Genomic DNA, 25,930 nt, shown 5'->3' with positions numbered 1-25,930 from the left:
AACTCTTATCTGTATTGAGATGTCGAGAAGCGCTTGGCCGGAGGGCTATCTATACAGCTCGACCGAATTCAGCGGTTTAAGACGCTCGTAAGACGCAAACTTCCGCGAAAAAGTTTTGAGAGTCGCATTCAAAGTTCTGCCGCTTTACAAAGACGCCACGAAAAGCCAAAGAATATATATCCGGACGCTTTCGGGACACTTTAACGAGAGGCATTGAGCTGGAGGCTGGGGAGTCTTTTAGGTTCGAGCGGATGATCTTTGCAAAGCTTCGATTTAGACGCGTTAAGCTCAGATCACGGCCTATTCGAAGCTTTAAAATCGTCTCCCTTGCATTGGAAAGCTGGAGCAATTTATTATTTGTGGTGATGCCGCGTCTGGGAGTACAATATCAAACGCCTGGAATTTTGCAAAAATATGTGGACAATGCAGTAAACATAACTTGCAGATTTGTATTAAATAAATTTGAAAAAAGTGAGGGAAAATAGGCAAAGAAAAGGGAGAAATAATGACTGTGTGCGCTTACAATTCATGAGAGAGGTATTTCAAGAGAAACCCGAAGTACAAATAAAACGTCCTGGAAGCGTTCTTTCGAGAAAAAAAATCGGAAAGTCGGTAAAAAGGAGTAAAAGGAGATATTAAGATTTGTTTTTGTCACGAATCTGAGACATCAGCATTGTTGCGAGCACAGTTACGATTTCATCTGGTTTCATTGTCAATGTATTTTGTTAAGTTTTAAAAACTTAAAGAGTAAAACGGTGCGGCGGTTTAAAATTTCTGCCGACAAAATTTGTCCAAAATTTAAAAATTGGCTGAGAATTTCGAAACTTTGTGTTAGAAAAGAATCAACTTGATAGGCGATGGATAGTCACAAAAAATTATACTCAGAACTGTTGTTCACCAACATAAATTAAAATGCAACACCTCGAACTTTTTGCGAAAGTTTTGCCTACAGTGTTCATCGTTACCCACGGTGGAGCAACGACTAAACAAAACGACAAAATTAAGCTGGAGAAATGAGATGAAACAAATATTAAACGAGATAAAAAGAGGGGAAAGTATATTTAGCCGGTTAAACATCTAAGCTGCTCTGAGCTGCTTAACGAACTGTCACTTCCAGATGAGCTTAAAGCTTTCGCATATACTAACGCAGAACTACCCGCTCCTACCAGCGAAAGAACCTTTGGGAAAATTCCGTGCTCGTCCACTCATTCGTGTGGTTTGCAGCTATTAAAAAAACAACAAACTTTGTGTAATTAACTTGTTTTCCGAGTTTCATTTGAAAAAATGCTCAACCGTTCGAGAAAAGTAGTGCTCTAATTGTAGGTGTTTTCTGTGCGATATTATTTCCACGTTGACTCTTACTTTATGCAAGATTATTAATTCGAAAATTATCAATTAATTCAGTTATTTCTACGAAAGGGGTGGGAGAAGGAGGGGAGACATAGGTATAAACCGTGAATTACATGAGTTGCAAAATCGTATCTAAACGGTTGAATTTCGTTGATTAGTAGGAATAAACGGCAGATTCACTATTGAAAATCTTAAGAAGGAAATACTCCGTGCTTTTCTTACCGGAGCCTGTATCAGCACCAGAAAATCTACAGTACGAGGCATACTCTTGTATCGTAGTGACCTCTGATCTTGCAACTTGAAATAAATTCTTTTTGTCCACTCCACTCTTCTCACATGAAATATTTTTTACCTTATTTCATATCATTTGAGTTTTCTGGAGGCAGAATAGGTTCCGAAGTGCAATGCACTCCAAATTTTACGGCAAGAATATACTAATTATAGTTTGTATGTAATTCACCAACCCCGAAATTCCACGTCCGATACTGGAAAATATATCGCCCTGATAAAAAAATACAGTGGATTTGGCGTTTTTCGCCCCCATTGAAGCAAATCATCCTTTCCTCCAACACATGGATTCATCATTGGACGAGGCATCCATTGGTCGCTCCAAAAATGTAGCAATTACTAATACCCAGCTTATCACAGTCGCAAGAAAATGATGACGAGGGTTGAATTATTGTTGGTCTAGTCATTCAAAAGGCTAGCATTTCCAGAAAAGTGTATACGTTCGATGCATTTACTTTAACCTCCGGTTAGAAATGCACTCCGAAACTTCGAACTTTAATTCGGAGATTTTTAACGGACATCAGAACACGATTCTGCGGCCGGTGAACTGTCCCCACCCCCCAAGAGAAAGGATCTCAACCTGTTACGAGGACAGGCAAAATCCGCAACCATGTGGGCTTCTACCCCGTCAAGTTAGAGGAGAAGGGATCAACTTGAGTCATGAAGGGAGCGACGTGCTAATGTAAGTGCGAGACGTCAACCACCCGGCCTTGCCGCGTCAGTCTGGAGTGCGATTTGCAAACACACTCAAGCAAGTCTGCTGAATTATTACTCTCCACCCCGTGCAGAATAATAGATTCACTGTAGAGCTCGAATATCAAATGGGAACAACTGTTTTGGCGAGACGAGCTGTCGCCAACTGAGTAGCCCGAGATGTGTGCAAATGTTTTACAACTCCTCATGCATCACGAAATTGGGCGGGAAACACTCTTAATAAGCGCGCTGACAATTTTCCAGAGAAACGTGAGATTTTTTAAAGGTTATCTGCAGTATGTCGCCTTCCTCTCGGGGGTAGATGGGTATTCTTTTTGAGACCGACCGTGACTAAGGGTGGTGAGGTGTCAAGCTCAGTGTTACGTAACAGTGTGTATAGTGGGTGACATTTGCGTGGCATTTGAGGTGATACCACTATTCGAACACGTGGGAACCCATTTTGCCTACTCCAAAAATTGAAGGGAAACCGACGCGGCGTTAAATTCACCTCTCCTCACCCAGTAAAAAACCGTTTTTAGTGTGTGTATTCCGTATAAGCGTGCCATTTCACGATGATACCACTATTCGACCACGTGAGAACCCATGTTGCCTACTCTAAAAATTGAAGGCAAACTGACACGGCATTACATTAACCTCTTCTCGCCCAATAAAAAACTACCAACATTTTTGACGTGTACTCCGTGTAAGCGTGCCATTTCACGATGACACCACTATTTGACCACGTGAACGTTCATGTTGCCTGATTAAACAAAAATGTGGCTAATTTTGTTGTTGTTTTTTTTCCGTTGTTTTTTTTTTGTTTATCGTCCTAGGATTCATTATTTCATTTGTATTTTGTATACTTTGTCACTTGTATTCTCGACGTATGTAAAATTGATTTTCGACCATTTTTCACTTAACCAAACATATTTAGTGAATAAAATTTGGAAGTGGAAATTTTGCAATGTCAAAACGTCGTTACGTTCTCCGCAGGGGTAACGACAAAAAAGAGCAGTAAAGCGCGCCCTGGGGTGTTGGTTTGCTCGGTGGCTGTACGGAGCGGACCCCTAGTTGACGATAATTGGAGTATGGTCCTGAATTAAGGTTTACTAATATTTTATTTAGAGTCATGGGGTCAGATCAATTATCAACCACGGGCTTTCCCATAACACACTCCTCATGTTGCCAATTTCTCAACTGAATTCGTGTCTGAATCCGATAAACGGGTCTGTTGCGAACTTAGCTGCAGCAAAAGAAGAGACCGTCTCATTTGAATGTCTCAAAATGACTAGAATCATGATCAGCTCATCGAGAAAATTTGAAGTTCACCCCCAACTGCACAGTCTGCGTTGTAAATTTGCGAATTTTTGAGCTTCCCGACTAAAAAAGTAAACCACGTTGAAGACATAAATTAATACAAACGAGTCACCTAGGTTTCATATACCTCCATGTGAAACTCAAAATGGCCGCCGTGCCATGTTGCAGTTTTTAATTAAAACAAACAACATGGCAAACGATGTACATAAGTCGTCTTTATTTTCCTGCTTTGCAAATTTAGCTCGATAATTAGAGGTCCTTTTTTTGTTTCTTAATATTTGAAGAGCTGTGTCTTATATACCTGAGGCGGAAGTAGACACATTATTTAGATGGATTATGAAGTTGGGAGTGAATTTCAGATCTTCTCAATGCGCTTGAAGAGCTATGTCTTATAACGTCGGTCATTTTCAATTTTGCGTGGAGTTGAAAAACTGAGATGACTCATCTGTTTCAAATGATGTAATTTCAGATGCAGAATATGATACTCGAGACGGGAAATTCAAAATTGATACACACATTATTTCGTTAGATTCAGTGGCGTGGCGTGAATTACGATATATCGATTGTGGTGCCATTTAAACCTATGAAAAAATATCGATTATCAGGGTGTTCGCAGCGAACACCTTAGTAATCGATTCTTTACCATAGCTTCAAATGGCGAGATATCGATAATCGATTATTCACGCCACGCCACTGGTTAGATTACCAAATTAGGAATGAATTTCAGACCTTCTCAATACGCTCGTGCGTTTACGTTTACCGGAAGAAACAACCGAGGGGCTTGGAGGACAAGGTGCATAAGTGCAGTTTTTGCTACTTCGAGAAATGCGACGTGTTTAAAGTTTCAAAATTACGTGGATCCTTATTGCGAAAAGAAATAAACTGACTTTTTGATGCTTAAAATTGGAATTAGTACGTTAATTTTTCACAGAATATGAGTTAAGACTGGTTTCACTTGAAATCGGTAAAGTATCTTTTTTTTTCAGAAATTGCACATGCGCACCTTTTCCTGCAATCCCCTCAACTCAACTTTAGGGTGTCCACTAAAACAGGCTGGTCAAAAACAAGTACTTTCACAGTACTTTTTCAGTACATTCTCAAGAAATTCAGTACCTTCTCTGACAGAAAAATTCCGTATATTTTCAGTGCCTCCCTTTGACGAAATTCGAAAAATTTCAAAAATTTGAAATTGCATCAAAAATGACAAAAAATTACAACAAATTCCAGACTTTTCTTCCAGATTTTCCGCACTTTTTCAGTACTTCCGGACGGCCTTTGAAAAATCAGTGTTATTTCCGGACTTTCCGAAAATTCTGGACTTGTAGACACCCTGATCTTTTCATTCCAGTTCAGTCGCTAAAGTTCGCAGCAGACCGATTCGTTCGAGCCGACAACCCCAGTTGTCACCTATGCGCCTATCCAGGGGCGGGACAACAGAATTGTTTGCTTAGCCGCTGTGCAATTATGGCGGAGCCATCTTCTGCGCTAGTGTGCGCGTCCTCGCTCGTCCGTGTGCATCTGTGTGGGTGACCCGAGCTCCTGCTCCGCCATTGCGCGGCCGTTATCAAAAGTGCAGCTGTTACGTATTCCCGCGAAGCACAATAAACTACGAATTCAAGTACTGTGCGGAACGATCCAGCGCGCATCATTGCGGCACCGCACTATTTGCCCGGCGAGCCGCGAAGCTTATGAGCGCCCTTGCGGTTGGCGGAATTCGCTACGCAAACAACCCCGAGACCCTATTGTAATTATTATTATATGGGCGAATCGGCGCCTGGAACCTTTGTCCCCCACCTCTACGATTTAAGAACCGCGTAACCATAACTGCGAACTCCGCGCGGATCCAAGTTTTTTGCAGATTTCTGCATTTCCGGGGAGTAAAAGTTGGTCCAAGCCGGGGTATATAATGCCTTGCGAAGGAAAAACGCCACATGAACATTTGAGATTTGTCAAATTTCCCGTGATAAAACGAGCGTTTTTAAGGAAAATTATGTATATTTTTCCTTGAATGTTTCTGATATTTTGTATTGAATTGCGAACAAAATTGCGTCTGAAAAATTTGAAGGAAATATTAGCAATTTTTCCAGAAAATTCGTCGTTTATTGGAGGGAACATGGCAACGTTGGAAGGCTCATACGGCGTTTTTTCGAGCGCGGCAGAATAACCGGGAAAGCCGGAGGAAAAAGGGTGAAGCCAGACCGGTGAAATGAACGTAGCGGAAAACGGATGTCCGCGATTACTCTGTGACAAGACCCTTTTTCGCTTCTATTTTGAAAAAAGTTGCGCGTTCTCGATGACGACGAAAATCCTGGTTTAAACGGGACCCGAGGGCCGGAGTTGGGGCTCCATTTGTATCCCTTAATATTTACGCGCGCGCAACCTTACGACCCACGCTGCATGCTTCAGTTTACGACTGAGGGAATCTGAGGTGGGAAACATGCGCTGAAAACAGGGAAACATCCAGTGGCGAGTCGTGAATTGCGATATATCGATTGTTATGCCATATAAACCTACGGTAAAGAATCGATTATGAAGCGAACACCCTGTTTATCGATCCTTTCCCATGGGTTTAAATGGCATAACAATCGATACATTTCAATTCACGCCACGCCACTGGAGACATCAAGTTTGTGCAGTGGAGGATACTGCTGCATGAGATTTTGAAACATCCACCGATCCACGACGACTAAGTTCATCAAAATTGGAGGGATTTGACCAGAACTAAGCCTACATCTTATCTTGCCTGATTTCCGCCAAAATTTAATTATATTCACAAAAATTTAAGCAACATATGCCGTGAAACTTTCTGAAGATTTCTTTCAGATTATGATGAAAAACGAACTGAATACTCGCAAAACTTCTGGTCGGGACTGTTGGAATCATGAAATATGAGATAAATATAAGGAATTGCTGATGAAGTTACACCGATTCAGGTTAAAATCGTTTAATTTTTGGCATAAGAAAGAGTTAACGAAGAAATAGAAAAAAACGATAGCGTAAGATTACTTCGCGACAAAGAGAATTGAGATGATCTTACTTTCAGTGGTCCGTGGAATTACACGAGAAAAATTACATTATATACTTTTTAAATTCATTGTTATAAGGGAATTTCATGCTGAATTCGTGTTCAAGCTGAAATTAAAGAGGAAAAAAATAGCGGGGCAAACTTGACGATTACTCTACTTTTTCTGTATTAATTTTTTCTTCTCATTCTTCTTTTCGTGTAAGTGTCCCACAAGGTGATTTTGTTTTCAACGGTTTTTTTTAAACAAATGTAAGCGGTAAACAAAAACAAAGAGTAAGATGTATTAGCAGCGGTGGTATGGAGATTTTCTTCGCCACGTGACTCAACTTCTATAGGGCGGTTTATCTCGAATTGAAAGAGTAAACATTCGTTAGTTAGTAGGTAGTGAGTATAATCAACCTTTGCTCGGAGCTAAATCCAAGCTTTACTTTAAAATGATTACTCCTTTCAAATCGTAAGGGCCACGCAAAGAGCATTAAAGGACCTGTGTTCCTTGTAGGTAAATATTCTCAAACTTAAAACGGAAAATTAAAATTTCTTAAGAAAAATTAGGAAAATTCTGAAAGCTTACCATGGACGTATTTGAGACATGGTAGAATGTAGGCGTACGATTCCTTTATCATACTCTCGGGGACAGCACGATGCAACCTGAAGAGAAAAAAAAATTGTTACATGACGGAAATCGCAATTTTTTTCTCTTTTGATTAGGTTCTAAAATTTTTACGGCAACTCCAACATTGACGCCTGGCGCTACGCCATCCCGTGTTTATTCTGTCGATCTCTCATTGGCGGAACATCGCGTTCGCTAGCACTTTTATAGATTGATCCATCCTTCATCACACAATCTCTCACGCCATTAATCATACTTGCACTGGCTCGATAGTGTTTCTCATGTCGAAAAACGTGAAATAAAAAGTTGAATGCTATTAATAAATCAACGGACCACAAAATAATCATAGTGCGAGAGCTTACGCCTGAGTTTAAACAGAGAGATAGAATCCAATCGCGATACAACCGACGGATTTATAATGTACCCCTATGATGGAGTGGGGTCCCCCATCCCTTTTTTACACAGAATTATTGAAGAGGGCGGGAGTAAATCTGTTGATATCACCGATAACACAATTTAAAAGAAAAGGGACTCAGTATTTTAAAAAGGAAGGTTTTCGCGTGAATAATAAAAGCAAAACGCATCCTTGGTTCCGATTATTCAATGTTTGATAAAACAAAAAATCTTAATAAATCAGTCGGCCTGAAATGATAGAAGAAAAATATTTCAAACTTTGATTGTAGACTAGGCGATGACTGGAATAAACTGATGCGTACGTGCATAAAATGGTATCAGGAGTATACGATGTCAAAATTGAAGTTGCTCTATAACCTAACTTATTAGTGACATGAGCGCCAATTCTCCTCTTTTTTATTATGTGCATTCATACACACTCTCTTTTTCAGTATTGTAAAAGCTCATGAGGGTCTAGAGACAAAAACGTTTAGATGAAGGCATGGAAAAAATCGAACAAAAATAGACTGAAGAATGAATTTCAAATGGAGTCAAATTGGCAACAACATCGTTTGCTTCTTTTCAACGTATAGGATATCTATACGAGCTCCAACTGTGAAACCAATGAGAGAGAGCATTGTATTAGTAAATGAACCTCTATTGAAGTTGGGATGTGTATTTTAGCAGTGTAAAACGAGAGGCTTTCATCGCCGCAGATATCAAGTTGCGTTTCGACTGGAAATGATGTGCATTTTCTCATTTATTTATTTCTTCCTTGCAGAAACTTCGACCATCTTGACTGAGATCTCTCGTGAAACTTCTTTTTACACTCAAATCGTGAGTCATGTGGAGAATGAAGAAAACTAAATACAATAATTTTGAGGAACTTCGGTAAAAAGATTCTTTAAGGAGGCAAGATCAAAGAGCTCTTTCGGGAGACAGGCGAGAGATGTTTCTGACTTAAATCACAATCGCGAGGATCAAAGCGGATCGTCAGTCACGATTTGATGTTAGCGTGGCTCCTTCGCGAATAAAAAGATTTTCCTATTTTATCTCCGGAACCAAGCTTGTCAAGTTTCATGCTGTGAGCAGCTCAACGGCTAGTTTTTGCCTCAGAAGTTCTATTTTAAATGATTTAAAATTTTAAGTTCTTGAAATTGCGAAAATCGACGATCTCAAAAAATAAACAGAAATTAAAAAGTTAGAATATTGTAAACCTTATAATACGTATTAGGGAAAATGACTCATGCGCATGAAAACTAATCAGCATTTTCGTTGCTATTTTTCATCACGTAACTAACTAATAATGTGTAAATCCTCTACGAATGTGTCTGAAAGGAAAGGCTGATGGATTGGCAGATTTACATCTTCTGAAAAAATTATGTTTTTAGGGATTCTTCACCTCAATTTTTTGAAGAAATTTTAAATATTTTCTTGCTGAGCGAATATTTCAAATCCGTAAGAGGAGTCTATCGGCATGAGACGGCTGCATTCGATGGTACGGTGAATGTAGTAATTAGGTTTCTGTTTGTTCAAAGAAGAAGAAAAACACCCCATGACTCCTTCGCAGGTTCATGCTGATGCTATGAGAGTTTCACATTCGAACGGCAATGTTCATTTTTATGCACTTTTTTAGGATCATTTCCTTATAGGTATAGTGTGGGCCCAGCATTGTTCCAGGATTAGCGGCTGTGCTTAAAAAAATACCGAATTCTACCTTATTTTGACACGCGGCAACTACATTCAGGACGAAAACAGAGGGAAATCGATACAAGACCGCTCATATTTCTCATGGAAGAGAACATTACTCGCGTTTACTGAAAACTGAGACATAACTTATAAGATCTCTGTGGACACGAGTTCTTTCACGATGTAAGGAGCTTAAATATGTTATGTGCTAAAAGTGTACACTGAAAAAAATAATATAGCCGTGGAGACAAGATAAACTTGTTAAACCTGCCTTGTCTCAGGAACAAGACTTTTAGTCTGCCGAACAACTCAGTTTGTTTGGGAAACAACACCCGTTTGTTAATGCAACAAGACCAGTCTTGTTTTATATGCTAGGTTTCTGAGCCACCGGACTCGATAGTCTTGTCACTGTAACAAGATTCTCTACTCACCGCGCGAGTAATGGTCAAATTCAAAGAGAGCGTATTATTTTATATATTTTGAAAGAGTATTTTAAGAACCACGCTTAATAATTGTTCCCCGAAAATTTTTCTGCATGTTTAATGACAAGGTAAAAACAATAAGTTTATGATTATTTTTTAAAAATAAATCGCTCATGCGTAAGGTTTTAAAATCAAATGTATCTAATTATATAATTATTTTTTTAACGTTTGATTTATTTATATATTATTAATTATTATCATGATATAAAATAAAAATAAAAATTAGAATCATAAACACGGAACAAAGGAAACATCGTTGCTTGAAGAAACACATTTTTTCGGCCTAAATTGTCCATTTTTATCTGATGTAGAATGTAAATTCCTTTTCGTAAACGGTAAATGGTAAAAAAGAAAAAAAACCAAACAACTTGATGCTCAACGCATTCCACAGACTTGAGATAACAACAAAATGAAGAAGTAATTCTGTGGGCTATACTTATACTTAAAATTTGGCTCCCCTCTTAACTACTCCGGATAGCTCGGTCAGTAGAACACTCGGTCCGTAATCGAGCGGTCCCGGGTTCGAATCCCGATCAAGTCGGTAAAATTTGAAAGGTCCGATGAGACGATTCTGGCATAAGAGGAGTGAAGTAAGTAGAGAAGAAATATATTTTCGTATAAATCGTGCAATTTGTGACTTTTTTTTTGCAATTTTAATTTCTTCCGAATACTTTGACAAGACAAGTCTTGTTCCCAGAACTAGACAATTTTGTTACCGTGACTAGACTTTTGACTTATGCAACAAGGAAGTCTTGTTCCCTAAACAAGACTGTATGTGTCCCATAAACTAGAATGCCTTGTGGATCAAATATAACAAGACGGTCTTGTCTGGGTGACTAGAATCCTTGTTTCTCGGACAAGGCACTTTTTTCAGTGTAGCAGCTTTCTCCTTTTTGGAATCAAATGTAGTGGGTTCGTGCTTAGGGCCAATCTAGTTTATGATTTACTCCATTAGGAGAGTGGAGAGTGCATGACTGCGATACTGCAATCCGACTCGTAACTCTGAGAAAAGTAAGTTCTTTATGTCCTACCGAGCGGTGGGAGAAGATAATACATTTTCGGGGTCGTGGGGATTCGTCCGCAATAACGCAGCTTTGCGGCCAGAATTTTGATGCGTGGCGATAAAAATGATCAAATCTGTTCGGGTCAGCCCTCAAGTTACTTGCTAAAATAAGTGCAGATTCAAATTATAAAGCAGGAGAAGTTGCCTTGTTTTGTTGAAGTTGCATAACTGCACGTCTTTTAGCAAATGTGAAATATTGATTAAAAAAACGCATGGAAAGAAGTGGCCTCCCTGTTGTGCAAAATTTCATACACGAAAGCCCAATAATGTCTTCTCGTCAATGAGTTCATGGCTGCACCTGTCTGCATTCGAATCGCTAAGACGCTTATGCTTACGTCTCATAAGAATAAACGGTGCAAGACGAGCCTTTTAGTTCGATACGTGTCGTGACATAGGGAAATGTAGTACAGCAAATTAAGGGGCTAAAAAAAGCTCTTTGCGTCATAGTCGCAGCTGATTTTTAGTGCACGTTTTTCAGCTGGACTTCGTCTCGCTACTAAATGAAAAAAATTTGACAGTGGAATCCGTGGAGAGAAGAGAACTCTTTGGGGGCCGTCCCTATATGACGTAACGCTCCAATGGAGCGGGGGGGTGGGGGTGTAAAAAACCCGCAAATTTAGCGTTACGTATTTAAGGGACGGCCTCTTTGCCCTAACAGGTTAAAAGTGGATTCCAAATCATACTTACTTACCTGGCCGTTGTTAAAATGTTACGTTTGTGTTCAAATTGATTCGGTCCCTGGTAAGAATCAAAATATTGTTATCAGGACCGAACTACGTATTTTTTACCACTAAATGAAATGAAAACTAAAAAGGTAGGGTGGACCTGGAATGCCCCTTTATGAGTATTGAAAGAAAGACGATTCTTTTAAGCGCTCAGCCGATAGGCAGCGCTTTTTGATTTCGACTTGCCTCTGAGTACTAGTATACTAGTGCTAATGCGTTTAAATGGCGCACCAGCTCATCGATGTGTAGGCTTTTTTTTGGGGGGGGGGGGGGTCCATTTTTAAAATAAATAAAGCTGTGAAAACTGTATTTTATGCTTTTAACGTAATGTGCAGGTAGTTTCGATCGTTTGTCTATAAGAAAATTTCTTAGCGGTAGAGTAATTCTTATCAAAATTGATCGTTGAACTCAAATGAAGCCTAAAAAAAACGCGCCTGATGAGCTCAACGGTGAGCTTATTTTCGGGAAACAAAAATACGCGTTTACGGTTTCCTTGGTAACCTTTGTTTGCTATCAGCTGATGTTTTATTTCCATTTCCCAGCCAAGTCGACGGAGTTTATACGTCCTTTCTCCACTAAATACATTGACTAACACCTGAGCGCTTTTCTAATACGACAGTATTAGAACTTTCCCGCTTGTTTTCTCTTTGTTTACATTAGATTTGACAACTGAGCCTGTTGGTATGGGTGGCTTCCCGTTCCACCCTGGTGGTGCGGTGTCTCAATGAGAGACCGTCTCATAGCGATCGCATGCGCTAGGTGTGAAAGCTCATAACCTATACGATAAAATAAACATATAGGGTTTCCCTCCCTTGGGCTGCTTCCGGTGAGCTTTGCTCAGACCTTAGCGGCAGCCTGCATTGCGGTGCGGTCTCCAGACAGTTTTCGACTATTTACTTTCGTATTCATAGAAGATATGCAGTTATCACAAATGATTTCGCTGACTTTGATCTCGCATTATTAAAGTCTCCGTCAGGGAAAAGGACTGCGTTTGAAATTTTTTTAATTTTCCTGGTAAGAAGTAAAAGTTTGAAATGACTAATGGTAAATTATTCAGTATTGGTCTTCATCGAATAGAGTGGCATAATTTCATAAATGTCATAAAACGTATACCGCGGTGCGGTGTATCGCAACATCGTTTCGGGTAAAACTCAATAATTGAAACCAGTAGATGGTGAAGTGTGTTACGCTCATGTTGACAAACGTCTTAAGTGTAATTTTGACTGAACACGATAATACATGGTTCTTGACCTACGTTCAATATTAATTATGTAAAACCAAAAAGTGCATATCCTCGGCCCATTGAAATTGCTCTATTTAAGAATGGACCTACCTACAATATGGTCATCACACACCCACAGTAGGCCTACATTTTGCAATTTGGAACAAGGTACAATTTCTGTCTCAGTTTAAAAACAACGTATGTATCATTAGTTTCCCTGTGCAAATATGTGTTTTTATACGGATGAGCCGGAAAATGTAGTTCCTAATTGCAAAATGTAGTCCAATAGATGGTTCCTGTGAAACAGGCCGAACCCGTTGTGGGTTGTACGCTGATCGCGATCAGCCAGGACAATGGGCATATGCGATCAGTTAAAGGCAAATAGAAGAATTTGGAGTGGAAAAATGTAAGGGGGAAAATAATTTAAAAGAAACTATTGGCCTAAAATATCGGCCCGAGACACTCTTTGCCTATACAGCTATGTTTCCAATTTTTTGCGGGCGACCAGACAGTATTAGCAAAGACAACCGCTGACAGGACTTCACTTCTTCCCAACAGAAAATGTCTACTGATACAATCACGAATTTTACAGCAGCCTTCTGGAAATTCGCTCACCCATTCGCAATCAACAAACTTTCAAAGAACTACCCAGAGAGGTCACTCGAGTCGTATTTTTACTTTATACGTCTTTTTAAAGCTTGCTGTCAAAACCAAAAATGAATTTCGGAAAAAGTCGCGAATTAGCGCTCGATTATTACGCTCTTCGTGTTCCGAACTAACTCCATTGTTCTGAGCGGAGCCATTTTATGATCGCGGATAAAACCCCATATTTACTGACACGTTCCGTTCCAGACGTGACGTAAACTTGGGTCATCGTTTTTACTTGTGAGACGTTTACGAGCCCCGTCCGGGTGACCGATGGTCGCCAAGTCGTAAAATTCCGCGCTCCGAAGTTGCAGAACCGCGGGTGAAATCGATGGTTTTCGGATATCGCTGCTCTGCCGACATAAGGGCTTGAGTAGATTTTTAAGATGAGCCCTGGGACGAACAAACTCAATGCCTTCCAAGACTCATTGGAAAATAATATAACAGCTGTCTCTTAACAAAACGACGAGATGATCTTGTACATGCCGAGAACCACTGGTCACGGTTTGGCGACGGAACTTGAAGGTGGTCGACTTCTGAGAAAAGCAAACCTCAGCCAAGAGTGAAGAAATGCTTTAAATTTTCAGTTGAAGTTATAAGACGTTGTCAGGTTTATGAACTTAAACTTAGGAGTATAATAAGACCTCCTAAAATTTATAAAGTTAATAATAATTCAACAAGGTGGTGAAATAGTGCTGGGTCCTTACTATTTTGTGGGGGAAACAAGGGCAACAAAGTTAACAAATTTAAATTAGAGTCAACATTTTTGAGCTCTAATGAGTATGGGTACATGACTGAGGGGGGAGAGTGCACACCTCAGGCACTTGGGCAGATGCATTGGGATATTACGCTGAGGTCACGCCGAGAGATCTAATCATTAAATGTACAAGTTTAATCATGATTTATTTAATTGATTTGTTTGACATTAACGAATGCATTAAGTTCTAGGAGCGTAATATGGCTTTAAATAATTTAAAGTGCTCAGAAAAGTTTCGTCGTGAAAAATGTTGCTCTTCATCATACTTCATTTCAGACTCTAGCTCCGTTTTGCAAATGTATGTGCCAAAAATAAAGGTACTTTTGGCTCTCCTTCTGTCTTTGCCCGCTAATACCGAGAAATAGCTACCTTTATTGTTTAATGTGCTTTGAGTCTCTATTTCACTCCAGTATCATAAATCAGTATTACTGCAACACCACATTTACGAAAAATTATCATTATTATAATTTCATCCTATATATTAAAATGCAAAGTTCCGAATCTTGGGGCATTAACTTTGAGAGAACCACCGGACCGATTTGCGTGATCTTTTTTTTAAATGAAAGCCCCTGAGCTGTAGATTTGCAGGCTGTGATCGTTTTTTCGATTTTCTCAAATTTTCTCCCATAATTTTCTCAAATTTTCTTCGATGCATTAAAGTGGAGGTCCGAATCTTTGGACGTTAACTTTGAGAGAACCACCGGACCGATTTGCATGATTTTTGTTTTAAATGAAAGCCTGTGATCTGTAGATTTGCAGGCTGTGATCGTTTTTTCGATTTTCTCAAATTTTCTTACTTCTATCGACGAGTGAAGTTTAGCTGAGCTCAAATTTTCTCCCATTTATTCAGACTAAAGTCCGCATTTTGGGACATTAACTTTGAGAGAACCACCGGACCGATTTGCATGGGGTTTTTTTTAAATGAAAGCTTCTGATCTGTAGATTTGCAGGCTGTAATTGTTTTTTCGATTTTCTTAAATTTTCTTACTTTTATCGACGAGTAAAGTTCAGCTGTTTCAAGCGGTCGTCCGGCCGCTACCTGCTTGCCCGTCCCTAGGTACCCCCTCTACGGTCTCAGCTACCCCTCCCGCCAAGTTCTTTCGGCTATCTCCGTTTTCTTTCGTATAGCTCTCCTCCCACCAACCTCAAAGAAGGAATTTTGGGTCGCATCGTCGTTCGTCAGTTCGTCACTTGCCACCCACATTCCTTCACCATCCCTCGGCTGCTCCGCTTCACAGCTTCTTGATATCCTGTCATCTTCTTCTCTGCGGCTTGACTGACCCTGACTTATTAACTGCAGTATTGCGTATTGCTATCAACACGTATTGTTACAGACATTTTATTCATCATTATTAAATAGATTCAACTAATTGCTCCGATTCCAATTAAGCTACTGCACCACCATTGCTAGCTGTGGAGGGCGCCCGTAGGGCGCCCGGAGCAGCTAGTTTTATCTTAAAATCTTAACGTGTTTAACATTTCGATAAAAACAGCATGCCTATAGAGACAGCAATTTTTTTTGAAGTATCAAAATGAGGGCGAGCATTGTAAATTACAAAGAGGAAAAATATAAACCCAAGCTTTGTCAGAGGTTCATGGGCATAATTATAATTATGTTTTTTTTTTAAAAAAACAAAAAAACTGAATGATTGTTGAATCTCGGTGCACTCATAATAAGATGAAAGCAAAACTGTGAACAAAAAGTAACAGGGCAAAGACATAAGTAGTAAACCAGGTGTTATGAGCAATAAAATTTTATAGTATGAGGAAAGTAGCCGAGTAAAATGAATTTGATCGCTTTAAGAGAGGCATTTGATGCTATTACATGAACCTCGTTTAGAGAGAATTTTTATGCTACTAAAAGCTCATGCTGAAATCCGGTATCCTGTCTCTGCTTAACGCCGTCTCATTTGATGACCGAAGAATACGAAGCATTGTCATAAACGGCCACTGAAAACATCAGGTTGTGAGCCATAATACATTGATGTTACGATCCAATGCCGAAAATAGGATTAACTGACCATCGAAAATGAGCAGAACCTTTAAAAGCAAAAAGTTTTAAAGGAATGGCAAAGGCGACACAATGCCTCTCCCACTAGGTACTCCCCCTGAACGATAGGAAAAGTAATAAAACTAATTACCAGCAATTTAGATGGAAACAAATACTACCTCTAATTATTACTCCTAACTATTGAGAGCCTGACAGATATTTCCGGAAAAAAATGTAGGTAAGGGATGAGGGTATGCTGGAAAATACTGGTGGTAGCGTAAGCGCAGCGTACCGTAAAGGGCAGGCTAAAGTTTACTCACATTGATTAGAAAATTGGGAAAATCTGATATTTTCGAAAAGAGCTTTCAAATTTTGAAGTGCGCATGAAACCTATTACTTATTTCATGAATTTCTTGCCTAACGCAAATAAATGCCATTGACCCATTAGGTCATTCTAAGAGCAGTCATAAGCATTATGCCGACAAGTTCTACATAGCATTTTACATTTCTTTTAAAGAGTCTCAGAGTTAGCCTTACCTGGCCTAAAGAGCGAAAAAATGGACAAAATGTGACCGCAGTTTTTAAATCGCGGATATCTAGAAAATTGACAAATCTTCTCCAGGGACTATACAAGTTCATCGATAAAACAAATAAAATTACAATTTTTCTATGTACTCACTTGCACAACTTTTCAGTGGCGTGGCGTGCTTTGCGATCTATCGATATTTCCCTCATTTGAAGCTGTGGTAAATAATCGATTATTTAGGTGTTCGCTGCGAACACCCTGTCTATCGATACTTTTCCATAGATTTAAATGACATAACAATCGATATATTGCAATTCACGCCACGCCACTGCAACTTTTAACTGTTTAAAAATTAAGACATTAACATCTAAATATCAAAAGCTGTGCAAGTTTTTCCGCGGAAATTTTTTAAATTCTATTCGTTTTACGTTTAATAAGTTACGAAGAGAGGAAAATAAAGCAGGGAATGTATAAAACTGCAACGTAGAGTGCATTGAAATCTTACCCCCTTATTTGAAGGGAGCAGGATTATGAACCCATGGGCGTTTTTCCTGGAGCTGGCAACTCGACGAAAGTTCAGTCAACGCGGAAAGTCAGGCGCAAAACACTTAAGCGGTAGATCAGTTGGAGCCGCTCTATCGTGAATAATTCATACTTCAATCTCGACCAAAAACAACATCCTCAGACATTTCCTTCCATGTTATCGATTGCCTGCCCTGTTAAGATAATTCATCTCAATAGATTCTATTCACTTTTGAGCATAGCTAACGGTCGGAAGTCGGCACATAACCTAGCTCGAATTTTGAAAAACAATAACAATGTTACATTCATGTACTTCCAACACAATGACGCACGGGACTCTAAAATGGACGTATTTCTGCCGAACGGCATTAGTGCATTATGTCTGACGCGCTAGTCTTTTGAGGGTGCTTGCTGGTTACAGGTCAACACCTCTGAAGATCTACACGTTAAACTAGAGTACACAATATTTCGCTATAGTGACATAAACTCGTGGTGTAGATACAAGGTTGAATTTTTTAGCCAGTTAGCCAATTATTCCCTTTTTCCAGAGACCATGAGAGCTCTCTTTTAAAAGAAGAGGAAAAAGGACCCCGGAGCCTCTCTTGTTGGGGCCCCCATACATAAAAGCCGCTTTAATATCGCTCTTTAGCGTTTTGCGACACCCAATGACCCATCCGCCAAAAAACCCTCTCCTCCCAAAGCCCTTCAGGGAATTGGCACTCCCCTATTTCTTCCTAAGCCCCATGTCGCCATCCTTTCACTGTTGGGCGTCCCTTTCGTCTCCTCCCAGGAGGAACCCAATCAAGTATCTTCTTCGGCAGCCTCTCATCCGTTGTCCTGTCCAAGACCTTTGGGCCGATTATTGAAATTTATAGACAAAGCTTTAGACAAAGAAGACATAAGGAGTATAGAGGGATCCTGTTGGTTGAAATGGGTGGTTATTGTAGACTAAGGGGGTAAACGATGGACTAACCATCGGATCTCTCGTGAGTTGCCGTTCGTTAGTCTACATATAACCTACATCCTTTGTCCACCGCAACCACTCGCTTCCTCCAATAGGATCCATCCCTCCATATCATTTTTGTCTCCTATGTCTATCGCTTTGTCTATCAATTTCAATAATCAGCCCCCAGCAGACAAGCTGTTTGGTCATGATGTCGAATACAATGTCGTTTCCGATTCCTACGGCTGCATGTCCTTTTAATATGTCGGTCCATTTCAGCTTAAATTCTGTTCTGAACCACAGTGGCAAGCGTGCAACTACTACCGAACCTCCCTCGGGTCTCCCTGACCATGATTGCCAATCGTCGAAACCTGATTGATGACTACAAAGCTGCACGCTCCGATCCTAGGACGACTTGAAGGACCGTGTTGATTGGGCAGGTGGCTGCAGCGAGCGGGATCCCACTCAATTCCGAAAAGTAATTACTCCCAAGTGCCCCCCCCCCCCTCCACTCCGAAACATACCTCCAAAGCATTGCGAGATTGTGAGTCTCCTGGTGGAGCCCGATTTAAAATGAGCGGATTTTAGCGGAAATGCGGCAACATGGCGCTCTCCTTCCGTCTGGAAGGTGGCGAAAAGCGTGGCCCACCAGGGCGCGAGCGTGGGCGCCTGACGTCACGCCATCAGTCTTGATCCGCGCACCCAACGTCCCAACGTGGAGCACGTTCGCGAGACGGGAACCGTGTTGCCGGATCGTAGGGGGTCACATAATTTCCAGCGGCGTGGCGTGAATTGCGATGTATCGATTCTTATGCCATTTAAACGTATGGTAAAGATTCGATTATGAAGGTGTTCGCTGCGAACACCCTGTTTATCGATCCTCTTTCATAGGTTTAAATGGCATAACAATCGATTTATCGCAATTCACGCCACGCCACTGAAATTTCATGTGTGCCATTGGAAGTAGGAGGTCATCTTCACAGAGCGGGGGTTTATTCGTCGCCTACCTGACATAAGGGCGTAACTAAACTCTGGATTGAACCCTGTCTTACGTACATTTCAATGCTTTTCCAGGCTCATCGCAATGTGTAGATACGCCCTTATGTCAGCCAAGCTACGTATTGAGTTACTCGTACCATTTGAACACCGGAAGTAGGTGGTCATCTTCACGGAGTTTCATTGAGTTGCTCGTGCCAAAAAAGAAATCGACTGTCGCGGATTAGACATCAACAGTTCTCCCATTCCATATTAGTCAAAAGTTCCAGGATTCGGAACTTTTTTGCTCCAATTTCTCCCAATCCATGACCCTCAAAAGTTCCGGATGGTCAATAGGTCCCGGGTTCGAATCCCGGTGGTGGCGACAAATTTTCATGGAAATGACGAGTGGATCTGTAAGCAGAATTCGCTCGGCCTTAATCCGTGAAAATTTGTAAGCCCGAGCATGGATGTCTACCAAACTCCCTGATGTCTTCGGACAATAAATAGTGCCTATAGATGGCTGTAGATTCCTAAAGGAATAGAAGCCACTAAACTCTCAATAAAAAAAAAAAAAAAAAAAAAAAAAAAAAAAAAAAAGTTCCGGATTATTTTTAGGTTTTCTCAAAAGTTCCGGAAAACGCCAAGGGTTCGGAACATTTCCGGAATTTCAGAAGTTCCGAAAAAATTCAGGGAAAACTTAAAAGTTCCGCAATTCGGTGCTAGTTCCGGGAAATGGGAGCACTGTATATCGAGGGCTAAGGAACAATACTGTCTAACTAACAATTTTGGCAAACATTTCTACAGTATAAAATACGCAAGCTGATGTTTTTACTCGTACTTTTTTTTCCAATTCTGTAGGTAAGCGCTGTGATGACGCTGTTATGTATGAAAAATTGAAAATCTACGCTCAAAATTGAAAGAATTTCGAAATTTTCTCTTCGTCCTGCAACTTTGTCTTTTTGCAGATAAACGGTATTGTTTCTTAGCCATCGATATGTGGATCCAGAAAATATGATGAGATCTATTGAAAATCCAATATGTCACGACCAAAACTGGACTACATTTTGCAATTTGGACCTATAGATTCTAGCCCGGTTTAAAAACAACGTATGTGCCATTAGTTTTCCTATGCACATAAGTGTTTTTCCAGAAGAGCCAAAATTTGTAGTTCCAAATTGCAAAATGCAGTCCAACTGATCTAGATGCATAGCACTGACCGTACCACAGTTGTTCAGGCTCCGTGATGACGCCGTGCTAGAGGAAATCCCTTGGTAGGCCCTAACGTAACGAGTTTTTTGTGAGCTTGGGAGGAAGGATTTCAGAGAAAAATCCAGGGGCACCAATGTGTGTTTCAGCTTGGGCCGCGAACTTTTCGAAAGATAGTAAAATGAAGTGCAGAGATAAATTGAAGAACGAAAACAACAGTCAAATCGCAAATCCCTCACCCATGGCAATTATCTCCCCCACTTATTGCTCAGATGTGGCTAACCGGAAATCACCTTCAGCTCCCTTAAACAAAGGGCACTGCATACTTCATAATAAAGAATAAAAAATCAGCAGAAGCACCCTTATGAAAAGGACTATAACCAGATATTTTTTTTTTAATTTAGTATGCACATCATCCGACATACATGAAATGCCATCTCGTGTAAAAGAAAAGTCAGCAATCTCCTGGAACCGTGGGTATAATATTCTTATATTGCAGTATACAGGGACTTTATGCAGTTACTCCCCCTTGAACGGAACGGATATCCAGCAAAAGTCAAAACCACATTAAAATTCTACACCAATAATTCGAATTTAATCCCTGTGGGAAATTTGACAAGGGTTCGGGGGGCGCAACACCCGCAATTCAAAACCTGCCCCACCGCATCCGAAGTTGGGATCACGATTCACAAATTAAATTCCGATACTCTCGCTGCAGCAAGTAGAACGGCAGACGTCTAATTCAATCATCACCCTAACTAGAGTTTCATTGCCCCAACTTGTCTCTCCGCCCCGACGCCCGAACAATAGGCCACCCGCTACCCTCGTTTCTACCTTACGACGCTCCTCAAAGGGGGGTAGTTGAGGCGGTTCTTCACCTCTCGAAAATGTTGCCACGTTTTAAGGGAGCGTGGAATATCAAGATGCGACTTATGAAAGATTTCACAATTTGGAGGACACTACGCCAAAACATTCCAAATTATATTGAAATAAACTTTGAGGAGCCATTCGGCATATTAGATAAACACTTTGAGGTCTCGCGCGGAGAAAATTGCCCTAAAAATAATTTTCTCGTCTGGTTTCCATTTGAAACATCCGGAATTCCCGCTGTATCGATGGCATTCTAGTCATAGCAATCAGAATCCCACTGAAACAACAAGAATTACGATTTCCTCAAGAAAAAGTCCAATAAAACAAATTTTAACACGACAACTTGGACTCCTAGAAATCTTTCTCAGTGCGATAGACCTTCAAACCTCTCAAGGAGAAACTTTGTTGATTGAGAAGTTCATTTTTCTAGACAGTGATCGGTGATTAACGCAAGTGTCTCATCTTACACAATTTAATATTTTGTGCCGAGTTTGGAGATAACAACAGTTTTTTTCCTGTCATGGAAAAATGTCTTGGTCTTTCTTGGCAAATTTTACAATTTTCTCACAGAAATTGTACTTTTTAAGGGGAAAATCGATTTCTCGGAAAATAGGCGCATGATAAGTTTAAATTAAGGTCATTTTTGGATTGACGCTTGAGAGGAAATGATTATTTGAGAAAGAACTAAAGGAGCAGGCTTCAATTGAAAATTATACCTGCCTTTTTGACGCTGTCCTCACCTAAAACGACGCAAATTTTATGATTTTTCCCATTAATAACCTATGGCGATGCATCAAAAATACACGCAAATTTGTTGAAGAATTTTACATTTACCCTATGGTTATTAAATTACTAATTCTGAACGATTGACTGGAGAGAAACCATTTTCCGAAAGTATTCGCTCCACTGTTCGTACCATTTCGATCATTGGTGTTAAGAGATCGAAGAAATATAGAAGTATGAGAGAAAAATAAAATAACTTTGCCTACTTCACGAAATTATGATGCAACGTGTTTCACATGCGTTTTGCGCAATTTAATTACGTTTAAAGAGCACAGGATTCGAAATTTTTCCTGATTTTGCCACATCCGAAGCTGAAACGCATCGATATCGCCAATACTTTAAACCCAAGCTCATAATCGATTAATCATTTACCGTGTTAGCAATTATCTTTGTGGGCAAGTTTCCCGGTCAAACATCGTTCCCCATGCACACGGCTCGTCGCGAACGAGGGACGGCGCGGCGGAAGGTTTAATTAATTAGAGCAGTTACCCGATGCAACCGAGCTCAGTAGCAAAGTGTTAGTTTTATAATTGGCTCATGGGCTTACAGCTTGCGATTTTAATCAATATCACTGTAAAGCCAGTAATTAATAATTTAACGAGACAGGCGATGGATGGAACAGGGAAACGCACCTTTGTACACGGCGGACTCATGTAAAAACAGCCCCTGAATGGGTTGTCATTGGAGAAACCCTTTTTTTACGATGGTGAAATTAGAAAACGCCGTCTCTGAACAAACGAAATTTCAAAATCCCAAGCTCATTCTACTTCAATGTGCGGGAATCTACGGGTTTAAATGTTTAAGATTTCAGTTACTTTTAATGAATTAATCGAATTGAAGGGATATTTTTAAAATGCAGAGGTAGGGGTTTCCCTCATGAGGGTTAGTTCATTTTTCATTTTTCGAGAGAGTAAGCAACGGGTTTTCTAGTTGACTTTGATCCCTAATATGAAGATCTAAAATAAAGGTGGAGAAATTTATCATTTTTCTAAGAAACAGGGTGGCCACTTTAAAATTTGAATTTCCGGCTTTCGTTCAAGGTTTCCTCTGACTGATTTTGAGAAAATGATTTGTCTTTTTCGACCGCAAGGCTTGCTGAACGATAATTTTTCTAGTATTTGAACCAGTTTAGAACAAGCTAAAACTATGTGATGTGGCACGTAAAAATTAATCATCCGTAAAAAGCAATATTCCCCTGAATTTTTGGCCATATTGCACTTATCCTCTGACTGTGGCCAGAGTGGCCGCTGGCCACCCTACACTGAAAAATAAGTTCTGTACATAGGGATCCTGCACTTTCTTTGTTACAGCTGCAGAATTTTCCATTATGAAAACAGAGAACTATGTGCTCCAGTGGCGTGGCGTGCTTTGCAACATATCGATTGATCGGTCTTTTAAGCCTATGGAAAAGCATCGATAAACAGGGTGTTCGCAGCGAACACCTGAATAATCGATTTTTTACCAAAGCTTCAAATGGGGAAATATCGATAGATCGAAAAGCACGCCACGCCACTGCTGTGCTCGCGACCGAAGTTATGTTCTCATAACAGAAAAGTTCTGTAAGTACAACAAAGAAACTGCAGGAGCCCCTTGAAAAGAGGATTCTATCATCTCATCAGCACCGACTATCTTTTTTGGAATAGAAAGCGATGACATGGCAACATCGCAGCCGTTCGAAGAAACACCAATAGGGTCCAATACGGTCGGTTGACGTGGTTCGTCAAGTTAACGACGGTGGTTGGCACAAGTACAATCAACGGGTCCCCCGGGGGTCGGGGGTTGCGGCGAATGGGGGGGGGGGTGTTTGCTGTTTTGGCCGTGCGATACCCCCCCTGTCGGGAGCTTAAACTCACATTTGCCGGCGCGCCGCATTTCCGGTGCGCGAAATACCATGGTTCGAGAGCTCCCCGCTTGCAACGAGTAATTAAAACTTCGCCCAGAAACTAATCAACCAGCGCTCTGGAACCCCCCTGTTATTCTAGCGTGAGGGGGGGGGGGGGGGGTTCATCAACAAATTGTCTTTCCCGCGCGCATTGTGTGGCGGTGCAATCCTGCCGAGCTATACGGAAAAACGCCCTATGAACCTTTTGGCGTTGTCAAATTTCTTTTGATAAATTACAAATTTATTGGGAAATACATTTTACCGGCAAATTTGGCTGGCTAAGCTGCGCAGAACATGGTAATTGATTAAATAATCGAGCCACAAGCCAAAAATAAATTACACAAGTAATAATTAATTGTTGTTCCTTGTGCACTGAACAAGATCGCAGTTTGTTGGCGGTCGAAACGTTTGCTTTGTTTCTTGTAAGTTTTAAAATATTTCTCATCTATACATGTATAGTTTGATATCTTACTTGTTTAATTTACTTTTGGCTTCTAGCTCGATTTTTCAATCAGCTACCATGCTTCATATTGGGAAAGTTGTACATTTCTCATCTAATTTTTTAGAAAATTTTGTTCGATTTAATCTTAAATATCAGAAAATTTCAAGACATAATATGTCTAACTCTCTTCCGGAATAATTTTTTTCACAGGGAAAATTTGGCAACATTGAATGTTCTTACGCCCTTTTTCCTCAGTGCGGCAAAACCAGTAAAGCGTGCAGTCAACAAAGTCCAACGTCACCCGCGAGACATTACGGAACTTTTAATTTATCGACATTGTTTATTTATACTTTTTGCCGACCGTTGGTCTGTAGAAATGTTGGGCGAATGTGGAGTTTAAAAGCCCTTGTGCATATGTTACTAGGCAAACAATGACGACTGTTAATCATGAAATAGATGGCTGCTGATGCAGTATAGTGAGAGTTTCATTGTCAGAAAGAACCTGCGTAGCAGAAACTCCAGCTATGTGTAATTGTATATCATAAATACCGTTTCCGATATCTTCTACACTGTTTTGCTCGTTGAATCGAACTTTCGACTTATGTGACCATACTTTCGGTTTATATGTTCAAAATCTTTTGGACAAAGAAATTTTAAACGGATCATCATTAAGGTCAGAAACGAAATAGCGGGATCATGGAATTGCTGGAGGGGCTCAAATTCATACCGAAACATAAATCAAAGTTACAACAGTTAATAAATGATGACGAATGTTCTGTAAAAAAGTATGGCTCTCCATCTAACCTCAATTAGTGTCCACGAAGGTAGAAAGGCCATGCCTTCTTTCGGTTGGATCCGGCTCTTGCGATTCGTGATTGATGTAGTATGAGTTCCCGTTGGATTTCTGTTCTTTGGGTTGCCTGTCTTCGTTTTTCCTATTTTCCTTCTTGGTACAGCATTTTCTTTTTAAAATTTATAATTATTTTTTTAATTTTTTAGCCCCGATTCGCGCAAATCGCCCCAAAGTCAGCACTTTTCGCCTCGATTCGTAGCTCATCCCGGCGTTGCCAACTTTCCATGCAAAACGACGGTTTTGTACGGGCATTCGGTTCGTCTCCTCACAGTGAACATCATGGGTCTGGTTCCAACCTCCTTGAAGGGTCGTTCATAAATACGTAGAAAAATTGAAAAAAATAAATAGAAATGGAAAAGGCAAAAAATTGAAAAGAAGCCTCTTTGCAAGAAGAAAAAAAAATCGGCATCAAGCTTTGGTAATACGTAGCCCTAGACACTCCCCCACCCCCACTCCCCCATCCTCATAAAGCTGGCACATGCCCCTTTCCCTTTCCCTCAGAGTGTCACGTATTTTATGCACGGCCCCTAAGTGCGTTGCATCATAATTGGACGTTTAAATCAAAAGGAACTATATCCATTCTGACACGACCCCTGCGATCCATTAGAATTCATGCATGATAGGGCTCAAGTCATAATGGATACAGTTCCTTTTGATTTAAAAACGTTGGATTGAA

General features: G+C 40.3%; 1 protein-coding gene across 8 annotated transcripts in view; it reads right to left on the bottom strand.

Annotated features, from left to right (window-relative positions):
• The window catches only part of LOC109032066 (uncharacterized), a 296,669-nt gene that overhangs the window by 120,403 nt on the left and 150,336 nt on the right, over positions 1-25,930 (bottom strand). For 7 of the 8 annotated variants that reach the window (XM_072302695.1, XM_072302696.1, XM_072302689.1 and 4 more), the window contains one exon: positions 7,245-7,321. In XM_072302695.1, the coding sequence (XP_072158796.1) occupies positions 7,245-7,296 (52 nt within the window). In that variant the 5' untranslated portion in view covers positions 7,297-7,321. Of the gene's footprint in view, positions 1-7,244; positions 7,322-25,930 lie in introns of those variants that run through there. The other variant, XM_072302694.1, reaches the window with a different exon arrangement.

This window comes from Bemisia tabaci, chromosome 7 (assembly GCF_918797505.1).
Source record: "Bemisia tabaci chromosome 7, PGI_BMITA_v3".
NCBI lineage: Eukaryota > Metazoa > Arthropoda > Insecta > Hemiptera > Aleyrodidae > Bemisia > Bemisia tabaci.
This window is presented reverse-complemented; position numbering and strand designations above follow the sequence as displayed.